This window comes from Oryctolagus cuniculus, chromosome 7, assembly GCF_964237555.1.
Source record: "Oryctolagus cuniculus chromosome 7, mOryCun1.1, whole genome shotgun sequence".
Classification (NCBI taxonomy): Eukaryota; Metazoa; Chordata; class Mammalia; order Lagomorpha; family Leporidae; genus Oryctolagus; species Oryctolagus cuniculus.
Window position 1 is genome coordinate 6,339,286 of NC_091438.1, and position 26,546 is coordinate 6,365,831.

Consider the following 26,546-nt stretch of genomic DNA (forward strand, 5'->3'; position numbering starts at 1 on the left):
GCGGCGGCGGCGGCGGCGGCGGGAGCCGGTCGGAGGGGGCGGCCCCTGGCGGCGACGCCCCCGAGCCCAGCCCGGCCCGGCCCCGCTCGTCCCCGGCGGGGCTGTGACGGAGGCGGCTCCGAGGGGCGGGAGGGCCAGCCTCCCCTCCCGGGAGGGACCCCCGCACCGGAGCGCGCGGCCACGCTGGAGCCGCCCGCCGGCCCGGGTCCCGCTCGCCGGCGGCAGGTGGGCTGCGGCGCCCGGTCCGCGGGCAGCGAGGTGAGCGGCGCCCGCGCCGGCGGCCGCTCGGGTCCTCGCCCCTGCTGCGCGCCCTCCTTCCCTTCCCCGCAGGCAGGGCGCGGAGCCGCGCGCCCGCCCCGCCGCCGCCGCCTCGTCCCGCCCGGGCACCATGGAGCTCTCCCCGGCCTCCGGAGGAGCCGCCGCCGCCGAGGCGCTGTCCTGGCCGGAGATGTTCCCGGCGCTGGAGTCCGACTCGCCGCTGCCCCCGGAGGAGCTGGACGCGGCGGTGCCGGTCAGCGGGGCTGTGGCTGGTGGCATGCTGGATCGCATCCTCCTGGAGTCCGTGTGCCAGCAGCAGAGCTGGGTTCGGGTGTACGGTAAGGACCGCAGGCCGGTGTGTGCTTGCTTTTGCCTGGGCTGGAATTACATTCATTCCCAGTGCCCGCGCGTCCCGGGTCAGTTTCCCATACCCCTTTTTGTTCCGGGCGTGCGTTTCTGACAAGTTTCCCCGCAGGAGCGAGCACTGGGGGTTAGCGATGTGACTCACTGTGGTCTTTGGACTTCTTGGGAACCCTGCAGGAAGTTTAAGGTGGAGTTGGACTATTCAGACATAATCCTTAGCCGAGTCTTTGCAGGGAACCGCCGATCGATCCTCGAGCAGGGATGACGGAACACGCCAGGAAACCAGGGGATGGGGTTGCATCTCTTTCTGTGGTCGAGTGGGGCAAGGCTGGAAACCAAGACACCCCCCCCCCCAAAAAAAAAAGAGCGCACAGCACCACCAGAGCTTAGTAGAGGAAAGGCAAATGAATGAAATTAAGACAAAAGCCAAACGCGTTATTTGCTGGGAACTGACTTATCTGTAACCTCTTGAACCTCACACTCCAGAGGCGATCAGTTATCCCAGGGCATGGAGATCGCTGCAGATTACACTATTGTTTCTGGTTCTCACTGTGGAGTGCCTGGGTTGCTACTCAGCAGGTTGAAAGTGATGAACACACTAAAACTTTCCCTCTCTGCATTCCTAGTAACCACCTCTTTAATTAAAGCTGAATGAGACTCTATTAGGGTGAGCCTTGTGGCAGCATTAAAACCATGATGGTTTGAAAACTCATAGCCCAAGGATTTATAGTCTGGCATTCAGGGCTGAGCTATGGCTTTCCAAAAGTTTGAAATGCAAGATGTTTATCCTTTACCTCACGTGACCACTAACCAACTGTGGTTGGGTAGAAAATGGGAAATTTCGAGTACCTGGGATCCGATGCAGTACTGAGATACTGTTCTACAGTCGTGTGCATCTAAGGCTGTGGTGATCAAGTACATTATACTGTTTGCTTTCATCCTCCCGAATAGGGCATATGGTTGCTGTTCCAGAGTGACAAGCCTGGCAAGTTGTCTTTTTGGATAGCTCAGTTGGTTTCAAGACTTCATGTCTGTCACTGTCAGAAAGATCCTAGAGCTAGGAATTCAGAGATCTGAGTTCGTGCCTCAGTTTTGTCGCTAAGTAGCTGTGTAATTTGGGGCAGGTTAGGTCTTTTTTTTTTTTTTTTTTTGACCTCTGATTCCTCATCTCTAAAATGAGTTAGATAATCTCTAATGGCTCATTTAGTCATAAAAATAACCATTTCTTCTTATAACCAGTTCTTAAGAATTTCTGTTATGTACCACTTTTGTACATGCTCCATGTTTGAGTGTTTCTTGATGTTATTCTATTTCACTGGAAGAATTAAAGCACAAGAGTGAGAGAAGACGCAAGGTCACCTAGTTTGTTCTCAGCAGAGGAGATTAAAAACTTTGGTGCCTGATTTTCTATCTGCCTGCTAATCCTATTTAGCTGATCGCTTATGACATAGCCTGATGAGAATCTGAAAATGAGTATGAATTAGAATATGTTGTGGTTACAGCATTTTCTTATTCTGTCTTCCTTTCTACCCTTACGTCTTTGTGTGTGTATTCTGTTTTTTTATGACATTAGAGATAGGGCCATGTTACTAAAAGAATAAGTATGTATGACAATTAGTGTCTAAAACTCTGGGCTTTGTAACCCTCATATTAACTGTTATTCTTTGCATGTAACCTATTTCTATATATATTGTTTTTCTAGTTTGTTCTAGAACACACATACACTTCTGTATGTATGTGCCTGTGTATATCTGACATGTTTTAAAGAAATTTAGAAACTGGGGACCCAGTCTAGAGTATAGAGTTTAGGGTTGAAAACCCATGTTCTCTTTTCTTTTTGCATTTGAGAGGCAGAGTGACAGAGCAACCACCTACTGGTTCCCCACCAAATATCTCCAGTGGCTCTGGCCAAGCCGGGGAACTCAATCCAGGTCCCCCATGTGGATGGCGGAACCCTGCTCCTTGAGCCATCACAGCTGCCTCCCAGAGTTCACATTAGCAGAGAGCTGGAATCAAGAATGGAGTTTGGGAGCTGGGAATCGAACTCAGATATTCCAGTGTGGACTGTGGATGTCTTGACTGCTAGGTCAAATGCTTGGCCCTAGAAGCTAGGTTTTCACTGTGTCTGTCTTTGGGTTAGCACTTTTAACTCACTGCTTCTAGGCTTTTGCATTGAAAATGGAGCTTGTAGTAGTCGGTATACACATACATACTGTGCGTTTCTGTGCCAAATTGGAGAATTTCCACTGTACACAAACTTTTTTTGTCTGCCCTATTGATTAATGTGAAGTTGTGTTTTATTTACTCTGTTTAGTACTCTTACTTTCCTTCCTCCAAGATAGTTCATCCTGGGTACTGTTTTGTTGATGCAAATATTCCAAAAACTATCTGAATGACCCTTGGCTGTGGTCTCCTTTTGTTTTTAAGATGACTGTTCTGACTCTGAAAATCTTTGAAATAAAAATAGTAGCAAGTAGACAATCAGTTTAGACAATGCTAGTATGTTCTAGTGTTTGATTATCTTGGACCATCTACACAATTTAAAGGCATGTTGATGAATATGGACTAATGTGTTTTAGAGAAATCCACAAACTGAGAACCCAGTCTAGTGTGTACAACTGGAGAACCAGTTTTCAGTCTGGCTTTGCTGCAACTTGGTTGGCTAACTTTGGGTGAGTATTTTTAACTCACTGGCTCTAGGCTTCTGCATAATGTGGAATTTGGAGTAATTGGTATCTGTGGTCCAATTTAGCTTTAAAGTTGTTTGATTCTTGGGCATGCTCCACTGTTTCACCTCCAGTGGCCTACAAATTCCATCTTGACTCTCGGGTCCAGACGTCAGACAAGTCCTTAACTGCATGCATTTAAATCATGATTGTCAGGGGGTTCTGGGGAGAACTTTGACCAAAAGGTCAGGGAACTGAGTTTGGGAAGAAGGAATGTTCAGGGCAGATGTACATGTGCCTGGAATGTTTTCACAAGATAGGAAGGTGGGTATTGAGAGGGTGCTCAGGTCTAGCTCATTCAGTTTTTGATACCTCACCTAAAATAGCCATGTGGATTTTAAAGACAGGGTATAAGGAAGAGCTGTATTAAGTACAGCTGGCTACCGACTACACTCTCTGCAGTATACTTTTTGTTTGAAATCGCAATGCAAATAAACAGCAGCAAAAGTACCCCCCCATATCTGTAATGCAGACTTCAATAAACAGTTTTTATTTCTTTGCCTCACATAATTTGAAGACCGAGTGAAGTTTTGAGTTTGCAGTTGACAGGTTTGGCTCTGGTTGATTACATATATGTACCCGGAGCCGTGTATTGCCTTGATTTGGAAAAGTTTTTTGGAGTATGGTCAGAGCTTTTTAATAGGTAGATCTATATTTAGACCACAAACAAATGCATGTCTCTGAGACAGAGCTAAGAGAAAATATTTATGCTGTCCTACCCTTTGTTTTCTTTGAGTTGTAAGATGTTTCATTTGTTTCATCCCAGTAGCATAATAAATTGTGCCCGGGCCCTGTCAAGACTGTACAAATGTTGACATCAGGGAGTCTGTCTTGTTCCTCTTTAGAGTCCTGTCTTGGCTACCCCTTTCCTTGTCACTGTGTCTAGCAGATAGGTGCATGGCTCACAGTAAGTGTCTGCTGAATGTGGATCCCTTTGTCCTCTCACCAGCTAGGTCTCCACCTGACTGATTGTATGGGTGATGGAGTCGCTTAAACAAAGGCATGCCACAAACAGCTAAATATGGATACAGAATCCAAGAGCATCAAATGCAGAACATTTTTCAGATATTTATAGCCTCAAAGCAGTCAATTGGCTGAAAAAGCTCAGCAGCCGAGCAAAAGGAAACGGGAGCGGCAAAGCCAGCCTCAATGTCTGTTCTTTCTGGTAAACAATGAGAACATTAAAATTAACTGCTTTACCATGAATGGATGGTGACTGTAGGACACTCCTTGGGAGCAATTCAAGATATCAGTTCTCTGAAACTGCCTGCCGTGGAGCTCTGCACCCAGAAGCCCAACAGGTCTGCAAGTGTGTGCACAGAGAAGCCCTTGGAGGGTTAGAGGGCAGCTACGGGGAGCCCAAGAAGAGATCTAATAAGAACTTGCACTTTTTGATTTAGGTAGTATTAGCAGGATTTCTCTAAACTATTCGGTTAATAAAATGGTAGCAACCTTATTTTTAGTAAGCTAGTATACTTCTCATTGTTTATTGATGACACAGGGACTTGATGGAAAATTTCTAGTGGCTAGTACTGTTTCAGCAAAAAAAGAAGAAAAAAGGGAATTAGCCATACTTCCTCAAGTGTCATATAATTCCAGAAATGTGACAATGGGAATTTCGTAAGAATGTCTCATGAACTGAGCATGATGGGCTGGTGGCTCAGAAGTCTTATCTAGTTGTGTTGTATCTTCTGCATTATGAATTAAGAGGATGAGATGAGATTTGACTGCATTTCTAGAGCATATGTCTCTATATGCGGTAAACTGTTGCAACCAATAACAAGTTCAGGAAGTTGTTTCATTTTGATTCTGTCTGAATTAAAGATGACTAACGCACTGGCCTTACACAGAATGTCCTTAATATAATTAACTTTGGATAGTCTTAGTGAATTATTCATCCTTACACCTCTTAAATATGTGCCCCCTTTTGTAATATTGTGTGGATGAATGAAATTCAACTGAGACCAAAAATTTTGTGTATTCTAGTTAGTTGATTGCTAAAGGAAAATCAGTGAATGTCTATCAAATACATCCCCAAACGTATTCCTGTTACATAAGTGTTTTAATTCCCTCACATGCTGTTTGTTGAACCTTTACAAATGTGTAGTAATATTTTAGAAATTCTTGGAATCTTAAGCTTAATACTTAGGATGTGGCATAGGTTTTGAATGTTGGCACATTAAATTCCCATGATCTCCAAATATGTTTTATACACATTAAGAGTAGAGAGTTCTTCACTGAAGCCAGAACTTCCTAGCATGCCTAGGAACTTACTGTGTATTTTAAACCTTTTTTTTCTCCTTTGAGAGGAAATTTGTACATCCTATTTAAATTGTTCTATTAATGTTCTGAGATGATGGATAACATATTAGTATTTTTTTGGATAACCTCTTAGTATTTGTTACCCTTTATCTGTTGATTTCTTGCTATTGTACTTTCAAACAATGACAATATTTTTGAAGATTAGAATTATATGTCCATAATCTTTTTTCCAAAACCAACTGGATTAGAGTGTTTCAAAATTTAAAATGTTTTGATTTTAGAAAATGAATATGGTGTATATATACAGTAACAGAACCTCCCTAGTGGAGTCTGTAGCAACAGCCAGGAATCTGTCATGTAAATAAATGTATATTCACACTAATTGGTATAAAGACTATATAAATAGCTATATGTCAGTGCAGGTCAGATTTTATTGTCAGAGAAGTTATGAAAAAACTTCAGTTTTCACTTTTCTTTTGATTTGGTTATTGCTGATACGGGATTGAGGATCTGTACAAATTTTCTAACAAATAATACAAAGTTGTAGAATGCTGCTCTTCGTTTATAAGGAAAGAATAGTTTAAGGATTGCCTTGAGCTTTTTCAGATAATAAAACATGGTGTACACATTTCATTTTTTGTTTCTTAAAGATTTACTTATTTGAAAGGCAGAGCAACAGAGAGAGAAGGAAGACAGAGAGAGAGAGAGAGAGAGAGAGAGAGGTCTTCTATCTGCTGGTTCATTCTCCAACTGGCCTCAACAGTCAGATCTGGGGGCCAGGCTGATACCAAGAACCTGGAACTCTTTCAGGTCTCCCACATGGGTGCCAGGGGCCCTGGCTCTTAGGCCGTCTTACACTGCTTTTGCAGGTTTGTTAGCAGGAGGCCGGATCAGAAACGGAGCTGCCAGGACTTGAAGGGCACTCCTTTATGGATGGCCATGGCATTAGTGGTGGCTTAACCCCCTGCAACACAATGCCAGCACCCAGTGCACACTTTTAAAAAATGATGTACTGTTGTGTCTTAGGAAGAACATTTCTGTGATTTGCTAAGGAAGAGAGAAGGTATTCACATGAAAAAGAAAGTAGACTTTATTGAGATGACTAAGGAAGTCAAGGCAGGAAGGTGGTTTCTGATGCTTTGTTTCATTAGAAAGAAGAATGAGGGAAGTCAGAGCAGAGTGTTTATGTAATTGTTCTCTTCAGCAGCACAAAGCGATTTGATCACCTTTTAGGTAGGTGAACCACAAAAAGGCATTCAACTAATGAATGAGTTAATCCAGAAAAAATTCAGCTGTTTGCTTGCTTGTCCCTCCCCACTGGAAAAACTTTAGAGTAGCTAGAGAGGTGTTTGGTCTTGTTAGCCAGAGGAGGAGTCTGCAGCCTGCTGAAGGCACTACTGAAAGGGCTTCCCACTGTCTTGGCAGAGGGATGATCGCTCTCTGATGTTTGTCAGGTGCCAGTAGGTAGTGGACCCTTTGTCAATCTAATCTAGTTCATTTCCTTGTGAGAAGGTAGCCATCAATGGAGGTGCATGACCAGCAGATGGAAGTCCTGAGGCCCAGCACGGTGCTGTTAGTATGAGGTAAACACAAGAAATAAAACCAGAACCCTTGAAGGTATAACAAGGCGTCACTGGTTAGACTATGATATTGAACTTACCATCTTTATTATGGCTGGCTGTAGCCGGTGTTAGATATGAGCAGACTGAGTGTAGTAACCCTAATTGGTTGTCTTCATCTACTTTGCAAAGGTCTAGTTTAAATTTTCTTCCCCCAAAAGTCTTCAACATGGCTCACATTCTTTTTACTTTGTGTCACCTTAGGTAGGCTTTCCAAACTGACCCGTTACTCCCATCCCTGAGTCTGAGGAATTGGTGGTACTTTCAAGTACTGATGGGGGGAATATAGATTCAGAGAGAAAAATACTTAACATAAGACAGGAAAACAAAATTTAGAATTGTGTGGAAAAAAAAAATAACCTTGTCAGTAGTCCTAAATATTTTTTAAAACAATCCTTTAGGATTCCCCATTAAAGAAAATAGCTCAGGAAGTGTAGCTTATTCCCAAAATTGGAGACAAATTTCAGTTTGTCAGGATTGGAACTCTTAACCTCAGATTCCTTAGTTTCTTGATTTAGCTTGTAGATCTTACTGCTTTCCCTTAGGGAGATGACCTTTCAAAGCTGAAGGTCAGGAAAAGTCGACAGTGAGAAATACCAGATTGTTAGTTTCACAGTCTTTAAGGGAAATGCTGGAAGTACCATTACCTAGGTAACAGAAAACAAAAACGGACAAAACATTCGCAGACTATGAGGATGGCAGTAATCTCATAGTGATCCTTAGGAGTTAGACCAGATGACAGATATTTTTTGTCTCAGTTCTTTCTCCGTAAATTTTTTATACTGTGATTGGAAGTGATGTTTTAAATAAATTTCAGTGTTTTGTGTGTGATGCTTAGCACCCTTAGGATACCTAATAACTTTCTACCTTCCCCTTTCATTTCTAACCTCTCTGAATCTTACCGTAAAAAATTAAACCCTTTTTCTGATTATTAATATAATCTGCACTTAAAGTGAGAAATTTTAATTTTATCAAAGTCTAAAGAAAATTAAAACTGCTTGTAATCCCTCTTCCAGAAATAACTGTTCTTTTACTATTTCATTATATTTTATTCCTGTCTATACTATTTTTATACATATATGGTGTCATGCTACATGCATTTTTTTTGAAGAGATTTATTTGTTTATTTGAAAGGCAGAGTTACAAAGAGAGAGTGAGACAGAGACAGAGATCTTCCAACTGCTTGTTCACTCCTTAAATGGCTGCAATGACCAGGACTGGGCCAGGCCAAAGCCAGAAGCTTCATCTAGGTTACCCACATGGATACAGGAGCCCAAGTACTTGAGCCATCTTCCTCTGCTTTTCTAGGCACATTATCAGGAAGCTGGATAAGAAATGGAACAGCCAGGAAAAAATTGGCGCCCATATGGATATGGGCATTGCAGGCTGCAATTTGACCCACTAGGCCACAATGCTGGTCCCAGTATTTTATTTTTTTTTAAATTTGTATTATGTATTTGAAAGGCGAAGAGACAGAGGGAGACAGACAGACAGATAAGACAGAGATCTTCCGTCTAGTGATTTGCTTTCCAAATTCCTCTCATGGCTGGAGTTGGGCCAGGCTAGTGTCAGGAAGGGAATTCAGTCAGGGTCTCCCACTTGTGTGGCAGAGACCCAGGTCCTTGAGGCATCACCTTTGCCCTCTCCCAGGGTGTGCATTGGCAGGAATGAGATGGGTAGTGGAGCACTGCCATATGGTGTGTAGATACCCTAAGTGGTTTCCTAACCATTGTACCAAATGCCTGTTCCTGCATGTATTTTATATCCCACTTTTTTATCTTAACATTATATTTTCTCATGTTATTAAAACTATTACACTTTAAAATATTTTAAATTTCTTTTTATTAATTTATATAATTATAATTTAAAAATTTATCTTAAAGCATAGATAATTTGGAAAAAATCAGAAAGTATAAAAGGATAGTCCATGAGATCTCTCTCACCCCTCCTCCCTGCCTGTCCATCTAATCCCCATCCCATTTGCCATCTGGCAGGCAATTATTGTCCCTTCCACCAACAAAGTCAGTAATTTTTTGAAATTCTTATGTTTCCTTCCATACCTATTACATGTGTATAGGTGCAAATGTATAATTAGATAGATATGTGTGTAAAACACTCTGCCATGAGTGGGATCCAGGCAATTTAGTTTAGAAAAATGTAGGACCTGTTTTTGTGAGGTTAATGAAATGGCTGGATCAAACCTACAAAGGAAGATGGTTGGGAGTTCTGGCTGTCAGGCTAATTGTTAATTGTGTTATATTTGAATTGATATTATCATAGGTTTTTACTGTTCATAGGCATTTTCTACAGTTTTACACATACAGTAACTCATTATGAGAATTGATCTGATCTGTAGCTGGAGTCATTCCTTCCTCTCTCTCTACCCCTATTTATCAATGTAACTCCAATTTATTTTCCTGCCATTTCATAAAGAGATTCCTTACTCTTTTTATGGCTGCCTAATGCCTGGATGAACCATAATTCATTTAATCAGTTTCTAAGTTTTACTATTACAAATGGTACTGCAGTGAATAACGTTGAATGTAAACCATTTGCTTGTATACAGTTATAGATCGTCTCTTATCCAAAATGCCTGGAATAGGAAGTGTTTCAGATTTTAGAGTTTTTTGGACTTGAGTGTTTGCATACTTTATTATTATTATTATTAAGATTATTTATTTGAAAGGCACAGTTAGAGAGAGAGAGAGAAGTCTTCCATCCACTGGTTTTCTCCCCAAATGGCTGCCACTGCCGGAGCTAGGCTGATCCAAAGCCAGGAGCCTGGAGCTTCTTCCGGGTCCTCCGAGTGGGTGCAGGGGCCCAAGTACTTGGGCCATCTTCTGCTGCTTTCCCAGGCCATAGCAGAGAGCTGGATCGGAAGTGGAGCAGCCAGGACTTGAACCAGCACCCTTATGGGATGCCGGCACTGCAGGCAGTGGCTTTACCCACTATGCCACAGCACCAGCCCCTATACTTTATTGTTTTTTAAATTTTATTTAAGGCATACAAATTTCATGTATACAGATTTAGGAACATGGTGATAGTTCCCATCCTACACTCCCTCCCACCCATGGTCCCACCCTTTGTTCTCCTTCCTCTCTTATTCCTTCTCTTAATTTTTACAATGATCTGCTTTCAGTTTATGTATCAGTTGTGCTTTTCTAACATGAAAATCCAAAATTTTGAAGTTTTGGATTTGGGAGAATTTTGGATTTTGGGTTGGGGTGCTCTAGCTGTATATCTGTAAGGAAAATGCTTCCAACTAGAATTGCTGGGTCAAGGGAAATTGCATCCCTTACTGGTTGCACCTCTTGGTGACCGGCGCTGTGGCACAGTGGGTTAAAGCCCTGCCCTGAAGCACCGGCATCCCATATGGGCACTGGTTCTAGTCCCGGTTGCTTCTCTTCCAATCCAGCTCTCTACTGTGGCCTGGGAAAGCAGTAGAAGATGGCCCAAGTCCTTGGGCCCTTGCACCCACATGGGAGACCCGGAGGAGGCTCCTGGCTCCTGGCTCCTGGCTTGGATTGGCATAGCTCTGGCTGTTGCAGCCATCTGGGGAGTGAACCAGCGGATGGAAGACCTCTCTCTCTGTACCTCTCTCTGTAACTCTTTCAGATAAATAAAATAAATCTTCAAAAAGAAAAACAAAACAAAAAAACAAGTTGCACCTCTTTGTGCACAATTGTTTGAACTGAGCTTTTTTTTTTTTTAATTAATTTATTTATTTGAGGGATAGAGTTACTGACAGAGAGAGGTCTTCCATCCACTGGTTCATTCCCCAAATGGCCTCAAACAGCTCCAGCTGGGCCCATCCAAAGCCAGGAGCCAGGAGTTTCTTCTGGTCTCCCATAGGGATGCAGGGACCCAAGCACTTAGGCCATCTTCCACTGCTTTTCCAGGCTGTTAGCAGGGAGCTAGATGGGTAGTAGAGAAGCCGAGACTCAAACTGCTGCCCATATGGGATGCTGGCATTGCAGGAGGAGGCTTAACCTACTATCCACGGCGCTGGCCCTTGAACTAAACTTTCTAAAAAATATTTGAAAGGCAGAGTAAACAGAGAGAGGGAGAAGGGAGGGAGATTATGGGAGGTGAGGGAGAGATTGAGATTTTCCAGGACTGTACCAGGCTAAAGTCAGGAGCCAGGAACTCAATCTGAGACTGCCATGTGGGTGGCAGGAATCTAAGTACTTGAGCCATCATTTGCTGCCTCCCAGGCACATTAGCAGGGAGCTGGATCAGTAGTGGAGGAGGCAGAACTCATCTTGGGCACTGTGATATGAGATGCTGGCATCCTAGGCAGGACTTGATCCCCTGTGCCACAGCACACACACCTGTTTCCTTATGTTGAACTCCTAGAAGAGAGTAAAATGTTTTTGAAGGCCTGAAACTTAGTGCCAAATTGGTGCAGTTTTCCTAGAAAGCAGTTTCTGTCGTTAGTATATGAAATATAGCTCATAAGTTTAAGTCCTACTGCCATCTTGCTGTTTTCAACATATTGAAACCTTTTGACATAAATTTCATGGAGTTCCTTAGACATTACTTAGCACCTACTAGATGCCCCTGGAGTTCTAATGCTTTTAAAACTGTCCTTCAGAGTCCTTTTTCCAGGGCTTCTCCTTTGATTAATGGCACATCTCCAACTGAATGAGGGAAGGGCAGGAGTGCAGAGCCAAAGCAGTTGGTCTGTTAAAGGTCAGATCCTGACTGGGGCAACTGAGGTGACCTGACACAGACATGGAATGCTTTAGGTGCTCCAAGAAGCACATAGATTGGTGGCATATTTAGAAAATGGAGCAAACTTAGAAAAGAATTAAGTAGTTTAACTTTCAGCAATGATATAGAGCAATTTTGGAATGAGATGAAAAAAATATTCCATATCCAGTTACTACTCTGGAGGTTTAGATTGAGTTAAATTTGGGCAGGATATAATGTATAAATATCTTAATATGTAAATAAATAATGAAGACATGAAGGATATGATATAATGGGAAGTTAGAGCAAAATATTTATATTTGTTTTTGAAGTGTGTGAAATTACTAGACAAATTTTCTTTTTGAACTCAGCAAAATTCAGTGGTAATCCTTAAATATTTTATTAATTTAATTCATGGAAACATGAAATCAATGTAGATCACGTCATTATTAGGAATTAATTTGTAGCAGTCTTGGGCTTAATGATATACTGAGATGGTGACAGTCTTATTTTTTAGTTCTTCTAACAGAAATTTTTCATTGTCACATTTTATATAACATATGTTCAAAAAGGATAGAATTAGCACTATTTCCAGGGCAGTGACTGACAGCGTAAAATATCCCCTTGCTGGGCTACAGTCTATTTGTGTATTCTAGGTTGTTCTGAAGTATAGCTCTTCCACAATTCCAGCTTTCCCCCCATCATACTCTGCTTTGGCTTAACTGTGTACAATTTTATGTGTATTTATAAAATTCAGGAAAGCCTCTGGTTAGCAATAATAACTTTTCCTTTACGTAACCAGTAATACCATTCCATTTACCTTCTAGTATATTATATAAAAACTTATGTTTTTGTAAAGTTGCTTTTTTCCACTACAATCTCAGAATACCCTGTGTTGTATTTTTCTTTCAGTATGCTTATGAAACATAGTAAGTCATTTCTCCATTTTATAGGGGAAATCATTAATAGTGAAAAAGCTAATGATTCCTGCTAAAGAGCCCTGATAAAGTGAGATAATCACTATCTGAGTCCCAATCCAGTAGTTTTCTTTTGAAAGATTATCCTCTCTGTTATCTGAGTTCATAGTTACTGTTTCCATTTAAATGTACTTGTGTTAAAATGCATCAGAAGCTGTTTAAAGTAGCATTTTTATGCTTTTCTAAGCTGTCTTAGAATTTAGCATTATGTCCTGTCCTAGCTTCTGTCTGTCTCCCAGAGCCATATACTTAAAAATGGATACTGAATTTTTCATCAATGAACTGTAGGAATACATGTGAGGGCACTAGACAGACTAACCAATAATTTTTTAAAGTATTTTTTATTGTGGTAAAACATGCATAGCAAAATTTCATTTTAAACTTTAATTAATGTACAATTTAGTGCCAGTAAAAACATCTACAATATTATGTAATCATCACCACCGTCTAAACCCCAGAATTTTTCATCACCTCTGGTAAAAACTTTGTACATATTATTGGTTCATTTTCATATTAGTTTCTCTTGAACTAGGCTATACTTATGTATGTGCATATGCTTTATCATTTATAATTTATATCCCAAGGTTTGCAATTCAGAAACTCAGAGGCTTAAAAGCATGATTCATATGCAGTAAACTCTGAATCACTTTTGAAGTTAACATCCTTTTTTTAAGATTTATTTATTTATTTGAAAGAGTTATAGAGAGGGAAAGAGGAGTAGGAGAGAAAGATATTTTCCATCCACTAGTTCACTCCCTAGATGGCTACAATGGCCAGGGCTAGGTGAGGCAGAGCTCAGGAGCTTCTTCTGGATCTCCCATATGGCTGCCAGGGGCCGAAGGACCTGGGCCATCCTTGCTACTTTTTCCATGCCATAAGTAGGGAGCTGGATTGAAAGTGGAGCAGCCAGGATATGAACCAGTGCCCATATAGATTGCCAGGATTGCAAGTGGGGCTTTACCTGCTATGGCACAATGCCCCAGAAATTTAATATGATTTCTTGATAATATATTGCATTTATTCAAAATCTGTGATTCTGTTGAAGTATGGAAAATTTAGCAATGAGAAGTGATTTTTGTAGTCTTATATTCTCATAAATTCATTTTTCTTATATAAAACAGATTTTATCTATTTTTATTTTTGATTTTTTTCCCAAAGAAATCTTTTATTTAAGGAATACAAACTTCATGCATTTCGTAAGTACAACTTTAGGAATATAGTGAATCTTCCCACCATACCTGCACTCCTACCCACATACCCACCCACCTCCTTCTCCCTCTCCTATTCCCAGTCCCATTCTCCATTAAGACCCACTTTCAATTAACTTTATATACAGAAGACCAACTCTATGCTAAGTAAAGAGTTCAACAATTTGCACAAAAAACAAAACAAAAACCTGTTCCTCAATAGTCGAGACAAGGGCTATTCAAAGTTATTGCATCTTGAGGTTAATTTCACTCCTTCCTTCCTTCCTTCCTTCCTTCCTTCCTTCCTTCCTTCCTTCCTTCCTTCCTTTCTTTCTTTCTTTTAAAAACTTAACTTTAAAGAAGCACCCAAGAATGATACATCTTTTGCAAGCACTTAGACATAACTATGAGACATAAGAAAATTCTCCACTTAATACATTAAAAGACAGTAAGTCCTTGACAACAAGTTTTATCATTAATTAAGGAAGCACCTAAGAAAACAAGCAATGGAGTTGGACACTTAGGCATAACTAAAACCTATGAGACATAAGAATATCCTCCATTTAATACACTAAAATGTAATCAATCTTTGAGAACAAGTCTTACTGTTAACTCTCGTAATATAACTCTTTGAGGACAGAGGTCCTGCATGGGAAGTTAGTGCTTAGTGACTCCTGTTGTTAATTTAACAATTAACACTCTTAGGTATGATGTCAGTGACCACCTGAGGCTCTTGACATGAGCTACCTAGACTGTGGAAGCCTTTTGAATACACAAACTCTGTCAGTATTTAGACAAGACTGTAAGCAAAGTCTTCAGAGAAAAGTATCTCCTTTGATGACTGCTGCTTTCCACTGAGGTCTCACCCACAGAGGTCCTTCATGTAGGACATTTTTTGTCACAATGTCTTGGCTTTCCATGCCTGAAATGCTCTCTTGGGCTTTTCAGCCAGACTAGAATTCCTTAAGGGCTAATTCTGAGGTCAGAGTGCTACTTAAAGCGATCGTCATTCTATGAGTCTACTTTATGAACTGCTTCTCATGGTTGAGCATTCATTCCTTAAAAAAACATATTTAAGAAGACATTTGAAGCAACAACTACAGGTACTTAAATAATTTGATATGTTTTGAAATAGATAAATAACCATGAAATCATCACCACAGTCAAGGAAGTGAAATGTCTTTTTTATCTAAAAAGTTTTTTGCAGGGCTGGCATTGTGGTGTAGTGAGTAAAGCTGTTGCCTGTGACCCTGGCATCCCATATGGGTGCCAGTTCAAGTCATGACTATTCCACTTCTGATCCAGCTCCCTGCTAATGTGCCTAGGAAAGCAGCAGAACATGTCCCAAGTGCTTGGACCCCTGCACCCACATGGGAGATCTGGAAGAAGTTCCTGGCTTTAGTCTCACCTTGCTCTGGCCGTTGCAGCAATTTTGAGAGCAATCCAGCAGATGGAAGAACTCTCTCTGTATAACTCTGATTTTCAAATAAATTAATAAACCTAAAAAAAAGATAGGTTTTTTGCATTGCTTTGTAATCCTCACCACCACCCCTACTCCATCAGCAGATACCCACTAATCTACTTCCTGTCTTTATAGACTACTTTGGATTTTCAAGAATTTTATATAAACGAAAATATATGATATATGAGTATACTAACTTCTGGTCTGGCTTCTTCAATATATTTTGAGATTCATCTTTCCTGTTGCTTTTATCAATAGTTAATGCTTTTTTTTTTTTTTTTTTTTAAGATTTACTTAACTTGTAAGTCAGAGTGACAACAGAGAGAGAAAGGGGGAGAGACAGACAGAGAAAGGGGTCTTCCATCTGCTGATTTACTCTCCAAATGGCCCCAACAGCCAGGGATGGGCCAGGCCAAAGCCAGGAGCCTCTGGGTCTCCTGTGTGGGTGGTAAGGGCCCAAGTACTTGGGTCATCCTTTGCTGCTTTTCCGGGTGCATTAGCAGGGAGCTGGATTGGAAATGAGCAGCCAGGACACCAGGCGACACCCATATGTGTTGTACCTGCTAGGCTACAACACTGGTCCCTGTAGTCTTTTTTTTTTTTTTTTTTTTTTAACAAGATTTATTTATTTAATTTGAAAGGCGGAGTTATAGAGAGAAAGAGATCTTCCATTTGCTGGTTCACTCCCCAAATGGTCACAACGGACAGGGCTAGGCTAGATTGAAACCAGGAGCCTCATCCTGGTCTCCCACATGGGTGCAGGGGCCCAAACACTTGGGTTATCCTCCATTGCCTTCCCAGGCACTAGCGGGGAGCTGGATTGGAAGTGGAACATCCAGGTCTCGAAGTGGCACCCACATGGGATACTGGTATTCAGGCAGCGCTTTTACCTGCTATGCTACAATGCTGGCTGCTGGCTCCCCTGTAGCCTTTTTTTTTTTTTTTTTTTTTTTAAGATTTGTTTATTTATTTGAAAGTCTGAGTTACACACAGAGAGAAGGAGAGAGAGAGGTCTTCCATCTGCTGGTTCACTCCCTAGTTGGCCACAACAGCTGGAGTTGTGCTGATCTGAAGCCAGGAGCCAGGAGCTTCTTCTGCCATGTGGGTGCAGGGGCTCAAAGATGTGGGCCATCTTCTACTGCTTTTCCAGGCCATAGCAGAGAGCTGGATCAAAAATGGAGCAGCTGGGATTCAAACCGGTGCCATATATGGGTTGCTGGCACTGCAGGTAGCGGCTTTACCCGCTAAGCCACAGCGCCTGCCCAGGAGGTCAGGTTTTCATTGGGTAGTATAACCGTTTCAGTAAAGCAAAATGCTTATGCACACTGAGGTTTCTATGTATAAGAAGAATTCACTAATGTAATATAATTATAGGAAGGTCTTTCATGATTCTCTATTATTTAGATTCTTAACCATTATTTAACTTTACTGTTTTTTCTAAGAAAGGAACTACTTAAATATGAATGCTGTCTGTTCAGATTTTAGCAATAGGTTGTTAAAGTTTAGATTAAAAATTGTTACTTTAAAATTTGTGTATTTATTTTATTTGTGAGGCAGAGAGACAGACAGATGAGGCAGAAAGTGCTCCCATCTGCTGGTTTATTCCTTAAATGCCCTTAATGCTAGCTGCTAGCTTAAATGCTGGTTGATGCTGGGCTAGCAGCCATGAACTCCAGCAGGGACTCAAGTAATTGAGCCATCACCTGCTGCCTCCCAGTGTGCACATTAGCAGGAAGCTGGAGTTGGGAGTAGAGCTGGAACACCAGCACAAGCACTCGAATATGGGATGTGTGCACCTTAACTACTAGCCAAATGCCCACCCCCGAACACTTTTAAAAATTTATTTTTGTTTCAGAGACACATAGAGACAGGCAGGCAAACAGAGCTTTCATTCACTGGTTCATTCCCCAAATGCCTACAGCAGCTGGCACTCCTGGCTGAGGCTGGAGCCACTAGTTGGGAACTCAGTTCTGGTCTCCCATGTGGGTAGCAGGAAGCCAGCTACTTGAGCCCTCACTGCTGCCTGCCTCCTGGGGTCTCCAGTGGGAGAAACCTGGAATCAGGAGCTAGAGCTGAGAATTGACTCAGGCACTCTTAACTGCTAGGCTAAACACAAGGTCCACATTTAGGATTTTGATTTAATTCATCGGTCTGAAATTGAAGAGCTAAAAATAGACTTATATGATGCTTAACTTTTACATACGGTTTAATAGCTTCAAAATATGTTTATATATAATTTTTTATTCCCATAGCAACCCTGTACATAGGTATGATAGATATTGTTCTTATTTTACCAATACATGTTGTATGTTGAAGGATACTTTTTTAAAAAAGATTTTTTATTATTTATTTGAGAGGTAGAGTTACAGACAGAGGTAGAGACAGAGAGAAAGGTCTTCCTTCTGCTGGTTTACTCGCCAGATGGCCACAACGGCCAGAGCTACACCAATCCGAAGCCAGAGCCAGGAGCTTCTTCAAGGTCCCCCACGTGGGTGCAGAGGCCCAAGGACTTGGGCCATCTTTCACTGCTTTCCCAGGCCATAGCAGAGAGCTGGATTAGAAGAGGAGCAGCCAGGACTAGAACTGGCACCCATATGGTATGCTGGTACTGCACGTGGAGGATTAACCTACTGCACCATGGCGCCGGCCCCATATTGAAGGATACTTTTAAAAAATTATTCATTTTTATTTGACAGGCAGAGTGATGAGGGGGACTCCATCCTAGGTATTCTAATTTGGGATGTTTGTATTTCCAGCGATGGCTTATCCTTCTGTGCCACAATACCTATCCCTGAAGAACACTTTTTAAGATGTTGGAATGAGACTATATTTTGTGTTTCCAAATTATTTATATATATATGTGTGTGTGTGTGTGTGTATATATATATATATATAAAATAAGTTTTACTTTCTGTAATGGAGTTAACTGACTGCTTTTAAGAAATAAAGTGATTGATGTAAATAGTGTATAAATATATATAAACAAATATATATATATATTTTAATGATTTGATCTGAGTAGCTTTTTGGGTTAGCCTCTCAATCAGGTTCTGTTTCTAAGATGAACTCCAACTCTGACCATTCTGTTTGAGCATTTTATGATGGTTTAATATTTTAGTTAAAAAGACCTTAAATTTGTCTTCCAAGTAATTAGTAAAGTAACAGTTTGAATTAGATTTACTTATGTTTAAAAATAAAATAGGACTTAACTGAAAGACATAGCAAATTCTCATAAAGCACAGGTAGGATTTGGGGTATGTTATGATCTGAATGTTAGTGTCCTGTCGAATTTTATGTTAGAGCCTTCAGGGGTTGATGAAGTTAGTTGGTAGAGCCTGCATGTGTGGGATTTGTGACCATTTATAAGACGTGCCAGGGAGCCATTCCTTCAGCCACGTGAGGATGCAGCAAAAGGTACCAGAAGTGGAGAAGAAGCCTTTTCCAGACGTTGAATCTGTTGGCATTTTGATCTTGGACTTTCCAACCTGCAGTAATGAGAGAAATAAATTTCTGTTATTTATAAATTACTCAGGCCAAGGTATTTTGTTATAGCAGCCCGGGTGGAGTAAGAAATAATGTGATAATATGATTCTTTCATGTTTTTAACTTGCTGTAGTGCATCAGTACAGAATCCTAGTAACCGGCCTCCCCTGAGGTTTCATACATCATTGGTTTCATGGTACATCTTCACGTGTCTTCCAAGTGAGCAGCAGACTGACTGGTCTGTAATTTCCAAAATCTGTGCTTAACTGCTTTCATGAACATCAGTGTAATATTGCCTTTTTCTAAGATCACTGTCAGTGCTGTGTGCATAAATTCTTTCTTATCACTTGTTCCAGTGTCCTTTTTTTGGGGGGGGGGTGGGAGGGTTGCTTTTTCTTTTTTTTTCTAAAGATTTATGTGTTTGAGATTCAGAAAGAGCGAGAGGGAGTGGGAGAGAGAAAGAGGTTTTCCATCTGCTGGTTCACTCCCCAGATGGCCACAATAGCTGGAACTGCGCCGATCCGGAGCCAGAAGCCAACAGCTTCTTCCAGGTACAGGGGCTCAAGAAGTTGGGCCATCTTCTACTGCTTTCCCAGGCCATAGCAGAGAGCTAGATTGGAAGTGGAGTAGCCAGGACTCGAACTGGCACCCATATGGGATGCTGGCAGTGCAGGTGGCGGCTTTTCTTGCTCCACCACAGTACCGACCCCCCAGTTTCCTTTTAATTTTATTCAACAAAGGATTATAAATTCGTGTTTATGTAGTACTTGGACATGCATAATATGTATTTTCCTTGATATTCCTCGTAGCAACTTTGTGAAATAGATAAGGTTACAGATGAAGAAACCTATGCTAAAATCCCTTGTGACTAGCTTAGAATTAGACTCTAGCTCAGTGTTTGATCTGCTCTCTAGTAATAGAAAACAACCAGTTCTGCTTTCTCATTGACATTGCAGTGTTTCCCTCCAGACCCTAGGTCTCCCTCTGCTTTGTTCATATTGGTCTGTATATAGCTTAAAGCAAAAACAAGAGCAAATAAATAGAAATGCTTCCCTACTTTTCCAGTTTGCTTCCCTTAGCATTTTCTACTATAATATCAACCTCATTTTTGTTTGTAGTCCTCCTGGTACTGTTTTTCTTCTCTTTCAGTGGAAGCTTTTAGAGATGGATGTTCTTTAAGAGCAAAGCCTGGCTCTGGGACTAAGTCATTGTTGGCCTGCCTCGGTGTTATTTATGGTGTTCTGTACCTTCAAGACAAAGGGCACCCTGAGTCTTCTCAAAGGAGCCTGGAATCCATGGAGCCGACTCCTGTTGTTACTGCGGAAATACTCAATGACTGAATGTACCACCAGCCTGACAGTCATGAGATGTTCAACAGAATCACTTTGGAATGTTAGGTGAAGTGTGAAAAACATCAGTGTGCTTTATCAGCAGTCTGATTTTTGTCTGGCATAAGAAAAAATAAGACAAGTGTAGGATTGTTCCTCTATTTTATAAAGCCAATGGCAGAGTTGGAAAATTTGAGTATTTTTTGAGGCGTATTACGTCAAAAAGAACATGTTGCTGTCTACTTTATGCTTAAGTCAAAAATGGAAAAGATGAAATTGATGTGGCCATTTGCTTAAGTATTTTCAAGTCTTCAGGGATAAAGACAGACTGGAGTAGAAATGTGATAATAATGAATGGATCTAAAAAGTGAAGCAAGAAGTCATTTATCTGTTTGCATCCTAGCGCCTTGTTTTAATGTGTGTCCAGGAAGAAGATAAAAAAAAGACTGATTCGTGAAGTGACTGTTGTAATTGTAAGAAGCAAGTATGTCTGTGGTGCATGAAAAACCTTTATTAAAGATAATTTCCTTAACCAGTTAAGGGCTGTGTGTGTGTGTGTGTGTGTGTGTATGTAAAATTGTAGCCATGTAACTAATTTTTGCATGAGGGAAATGTTAATAAAAAATGAATTTGTCATTTTATAGTCTAGCTCTTCATCAAAAAATGAGTCTGTCACATTTATTTTCCATTTCTTTACTCCAGCCGTATTTGATCATTATATGGTGTTTAAATTTACTTTTAGATCTTAGGTGAGTTGACAAAGGCTAGTGTTAATACCAAGTGTGGTGTAGTCTATGAACAGAGAATGCTAGAATTCATGATTACACTGTATCATATGGGAACCAAATTCAGCATATAGACCAGTGTTTTTCAAAATGAGACCTTAAGGCAGTCTACATAGAAATTATCAGTAATACTTGTTGAAAATACAGATCCTATGAGCCCTTCCTTCTCTCATCTACCATCAGTCAAAATTTCGGGGAGCTATGCCCAGGAATTTCATTTTAACAAGCACCTAGGCAGTTTGCACATTAGAATTTGCGATCTCCTGAAATAGAAGATTGAACATGTTTTACATATTGCTCTCCTATTTAAGATGGTTAAATTAGGAGATCTTTGAAGGCGGAAGAGAGAAAAGATATCTATTTTTCCATTTAGGCATTAGATTTTTAGAGTTTCAAAACCAAGCTAATGTATAATGACAGCATTAATTTCATTTATTAGTTTCTCTTAAAGGTGAAACTTGGAGTTGAATTTTATAATTCAGAGCTTTGAATATCTGTTTAAGCTGAGTAGAAACTATTGTATTGCTTCTAAAAACTACATTTCAGTTCTTGTTGAACTGAGGAAATACAGATAAAACACACATTAAGCTTGCCTTCTGGTCTTCTTTCCTGTCTTCTCCTTTTGCTCCTCCAGTTTTTCCAAAATTGGCCTTGATTTACAAAATAAAAAGAGCAAAGAGAGATAAAATGTGCTTTCTTACTCAATGTGGTATAAAAGTTAATATTAATGATATGTCACTTGTATCTGATTACTGTGATTTGTAAGATAAGTTTCCAAAGAAGAATTACTTATCTTGTGATAACCCATTTTTCAATTTGTTTCCCAGTATTAACTGTTATTTCTTTTCTGAAGAGTTTATTTATTTGAAAAGCAGAGTCATGGGGGAGGAAGGGAGAGATTCTCTATCTGTCTGCCTATCTCTCTATTGATTGATCTGTCTACCTACCTACGTACCTACCCACCTATCTCCCATCATCTGGTTTACTCCCCAAATACTTGGAACAGCTGGGGCTGGGCCAGGCCAAATACAGGAGCCAAGAATTCCATGCAGGTCTCCCACATGGGTGGCCAGGACCCAAGTACTTGAATCATCATCTGCTTCCTCCCAGGCACATTAGCAGGAAGCTGAATTGGAAGCAAAGGTCATACTTGATCCCAAGCACTCTGACATGGGATGAGGATGTCCCAAGTGGAGTCTTAAGCTATTGTGCCACAGTGTCTGCCCCTACTGTTATTATTTCTAAAGTATGGGTACTGCCCTGATGGATTTTTTAGAGCAATTTGTTTCTTTCTTTTTTAAAAAGATTTATTTATTTATTTGAAAGTCAGAGTTACATAGATAGAGAAGGAGAACAGGAGATAGAGAGGTTTTCCATCTGCTTGTTCACTTCCCAATTGGCCATTTAGCTGCACTGGTCAGAAGTCAGGAGCCAGGAGCTTCTTCTGGGTCTCCCAAACTGTTGCAGGGGCATCTTCTGCTTTCCCAGGCCATAGCAGAGAGCTGGAATTAATAGGAAGTGGAGCAGCCGGAACTCCAACCAATGCCCATATGGAATGCCAGCACTGCGGGTGGCGGCTTTAACTCGCTACCCCATAGCGCTGGCCCCAACCCTTATATATTAATTTCATTGTTTTTTTGGAAGTAAAATGCATATTTGGAGGATAAAACTAAAAACATGATTTTCACTTTGGTTCTGTTTGCAGTGATATACCTAAGATCTGGTACAAAATAATGTGCTCATGGGACTGGCATGGTGGCACAAGTGGGTTAAGCTGGCGCCTGGGATGCTGGCCTCCCATAATGGCACCAGTTCAAGTGGCAGCTCCATTTCTATTCCAGCTCCTTATTAATGCCCCTAGAAGAGCACTGTAAGATGGCCTTAGTACTTGGGCCTCCATACTCACATGGGAGACCTGGATGGAGTTCCTGTTTCCTGGCTTCAGCTTAGTCCAGCCCAGCCATTACAGCCGTTTGGATTTGAAGCAGCAGATGGAGATAATTCTCTGACTGTCTTTCAAGTAAATAAAATAAATATTAAGCAACATCAAAATTAGGTGGTCAGCTGTTTGGTCTACATGTTGAATACTTGTTAAAAATATTTACTGTGGAAGCAAATGTTTAAGTTGTTTTTAGTACTCTGACTTTGTTGATTTCTACATTATAATTTACATATGTAAATATTATCCCTTTCATGTATACAGACCTATGAATTTTGACACACTGTATAGTCATGTAAACTCCCTCCCTCCACAGTGGGGAGAGAGGATGTTTTCATCATCCTAGGAAGCAGCCTCATGCCCCTTAGAGTCAGTCTGCCTTTTCTACTACCAGATGTTGGCAATGACTTACCTGATTTCTGTCCTTTTATGTGTTTTTGTCTTTTCCAAGATGTATTAGAAATTGAATAATACAGTAACTTTGTATGTCTGGTTTCTTTAACTTAGCACAATATTTATAAGGTACTCCGTTTTAAATTTTTTTAACTTTTTCATATTTCCCTCTTGTTCCTTTTCATTACTGAGTAGTGTTCTATTATATGTCTGTATTAGTTCATTTGCAAGTTGATGAATATTCTATTTATTTTCAGTTTTTGATAATGAGGAGGAGGAGGAGTAATGGTTATTTAGATTTATGTGTGGGCATATGTCTTTATTTTTCTTGGGCAACTACCTGGGAGTATGGGGTTGCTTGTTCATGGGGTGAAAGATGTGTTGAATGCTGTAAGAAACTGCTTTCCAAAGAGTCTATATATCTATATATGTCTGTGTATGTACATACACACATGTAAAGAACATATATAAAACAGAACAAATAGAATAAATAATACATGTTTACAACACATTTAAATATATTTTATAATGTATATAAAATAGAATTTTATAAATGTGTATAAAAGTAGAACATAAAGTAGTGGCAACGTAGGAAAAATATAAAATTTACTCTTTTAACCATTTTTAAGGATGTAGTTCAGTGACATTAAGTACATTTAAATGATTGTGTAGCCATTACCACCATCCATCTCTAAAACTTTTTTGTTTTTCTAAACTTAAATTCTATCTATTAAGTAATAACACCATTCTCCACCCCTTCCTGGCTATTCTGTATTTGGTCTCTATGAATTTGACTACTCCAAAAATCTCATATAAATGGAATCAGACCCTAAGCATAGTGTCTTCTAGGTTCATCCATGTTGGAGCATGTGTCAGAATTACATTCCTTTTACAGCTGAATGGTATTTCATGATCTATATCACATTTTGTTTACCTGTTTATCTGTTGATATACACTTAGATTGTTTCTTCCCTTTGGCTGCTATGAATATTGGTATACAGTATCTGTTCAGGTTTGTTTTTCTTTCTTTTGGGTATTTCTGGGAACAAGTTGCTGGATCATATATTAATTCCAAGTTTAATTTTCTGAGTAGACACTGTACTGTTTTCCACAGTAGCTGCATCATTTTATATTCTTATCAGCAATACACAGGGCTTCATTTTCTTCACAACCTCACAAACACTTGTTATTTTCTCCTTTGATAATGGCCATTGTAATAGTCACAATGTGGTCTCATTGTGGGTTTTATACTAAAATATTTTGTACATTATAAAAAAAATCTCAAAAGTTATTTTATTTTTTTTTTGCTATTGAAATTAGGAACTTAATTTTCAAAAAATAATAATGTTATATTCTGATCACATTTGTGTTATTCTGACCAGTTTAAAATTGCATTGGCCAGGATTTCCCTCTTTATCACACTTAGTAGCTGAGACTGTTGAACAAGTACAGAAACTAGTTAAGAATTTGTTCTGTGACTGATTTTCCAATTCCTATTCAGGTAGGAATATTTGATGTGATATTTTAGAAGTAATAAACATTTTGAAGTGTTAAAGTCTTCTAGAACAGTAAAAATTTCATTGTTCATGAGTTATATGGTGATAATGAGAGAAATTGTATTGCTGATACAATTGTATACCATTTGAAATCAGTTGACAGATCCTTGACCGTCTAATAAAGGATTAAGGCTTGGTGTTAGATATGGTAGGGATACAGATAATTATCATAATTAATATTTCATATTGTTTATGCCAGACACTTTTTAGGTATTCACTTCATTCATAATTTTTCAGCAATCATATGCCTTTATCCCTATTTTGCAGGTGAGAAAACTGAGGCATAGGAAGGACAAGTATCTTGGCCAGGGTCACAAAGCTGGTGCTAGAACTTGGGTTGGTGACCTATCGGTATGACTGCAGAGCCTGTGTTCTTGTACTTTTAAAGAAAGTAGAAGACGTGGTTCCTGCCCTGAAATAGTTTTTTGTCTAGTCAAGGTGACAAGTCTCAGATACATGGAAAGATATATATGTTTTAAAAGGTTGTAGACTGTAAATAAATACGACAGGTAGAAAGCTGAGCCCAATCTTTCAGTTGGATTGCCGTAACAAGGCAGAATTGGGATTCTAGACTCCCACCATATTGCTGGTTAATGCATTTGAGCAGCTGGGATGGACTACACACTGTGCACTTAGTATGAGTAGGATTTAAATAAACAACTTTTAGTCAGTACGTTTTTATTTTTCAGAGTTTAGCCATGTGAACGTAGTGATGTTGAATAGTTCATTAAGATTCCCCTGCTTGTTTTTGAAACCTATTTTAAAGTGAGGGAAAGCATCAAGAGTGAGTCCATTTTACAGCCTCGCTGCCTATTTAAGGGTTTTCTGTTTGCTGTACCCTTTTAAAGTTGTTCTCCTTATCCATGGGAGATGTTGGGGGACAGGAAGAAGAAGGGAGTAGATGTGTTTGTTCACTCCCATAAAGGATGTTTATTAACATTATTTTAGTGCTTCAGGCCTACGCTCAGAAACAAGATGTGTCATTCATTACACAGCATGCTGTCACGTCCAGTCTGCCACCTCATGACTTCTCTGAGTAAAACTGACTCAGTGGTATGAGGCCTGGCTTTTAGCACAGGGGAAGCAACTATCTACTTGGAGCAGTTAGAGTATTAATATTGTCTCTGTTTTGGAGATACTTAAGGTAGGGTCACTGTATAATTCTTTGGTACTTCATTTTATAGCTTTTTTTCCCTCCTCAGTCATATTGTGACCTGCAAATTATAGATTGAATAAACTCAGCCTATAATGCCCAATTTTAATATTCCCAGAGTGTGGAATGTGCCCCATTATTGTGGTTTGAAGACAGAGGCTTATCGAAGATTATTCATGTTCTTTAAAGTAGTTTACCAACAGCTGCCATTATCCAGTGCTTAATGCTAATATATTCAAGTATGTTTAAGTTCAATATCTTCTCTTGATTTCGATTTATTCTTGAATTTTAGTGAGATCCAGTCTCTGAAAAATTAGGTAGCTCAAAAAAAAGTGTTTTCTGCTCTGCAATGTGAGAATTTAA

General features: G+C 40.0%; 1 protein-coding gene across 3 annotated transcripts in view; it reads left to right on the forward strand.

Annotated features, from left to right (window-relative positions):
- Positions 1 to 217: 217 nt before the first annotated feature.
- The window catches only part of RASAL2 (RAS protein activator like 2), a 419,600-nt gene continuing 393,271 nt past the window's right edge, over positions 218 to 26,546 (forward strand). The window contains exon 1 of one of the 3 annotated variants that reach the window (XM_051856990.2): positions 218 to 596. In XM_051856990.2, coding sequence (XP_051712950.2) covers positions 389 to 596 — 208 coding nt within the window. In that variant the 5' untranslated portion in view covers positions 218 to 388. The remainder of the gene's footprint in view (positions 597 to 26,546) is intronic. The other 2 variants (XM_051856991.2, XM_051856992.2) reach the window with 2 other exon arrangements.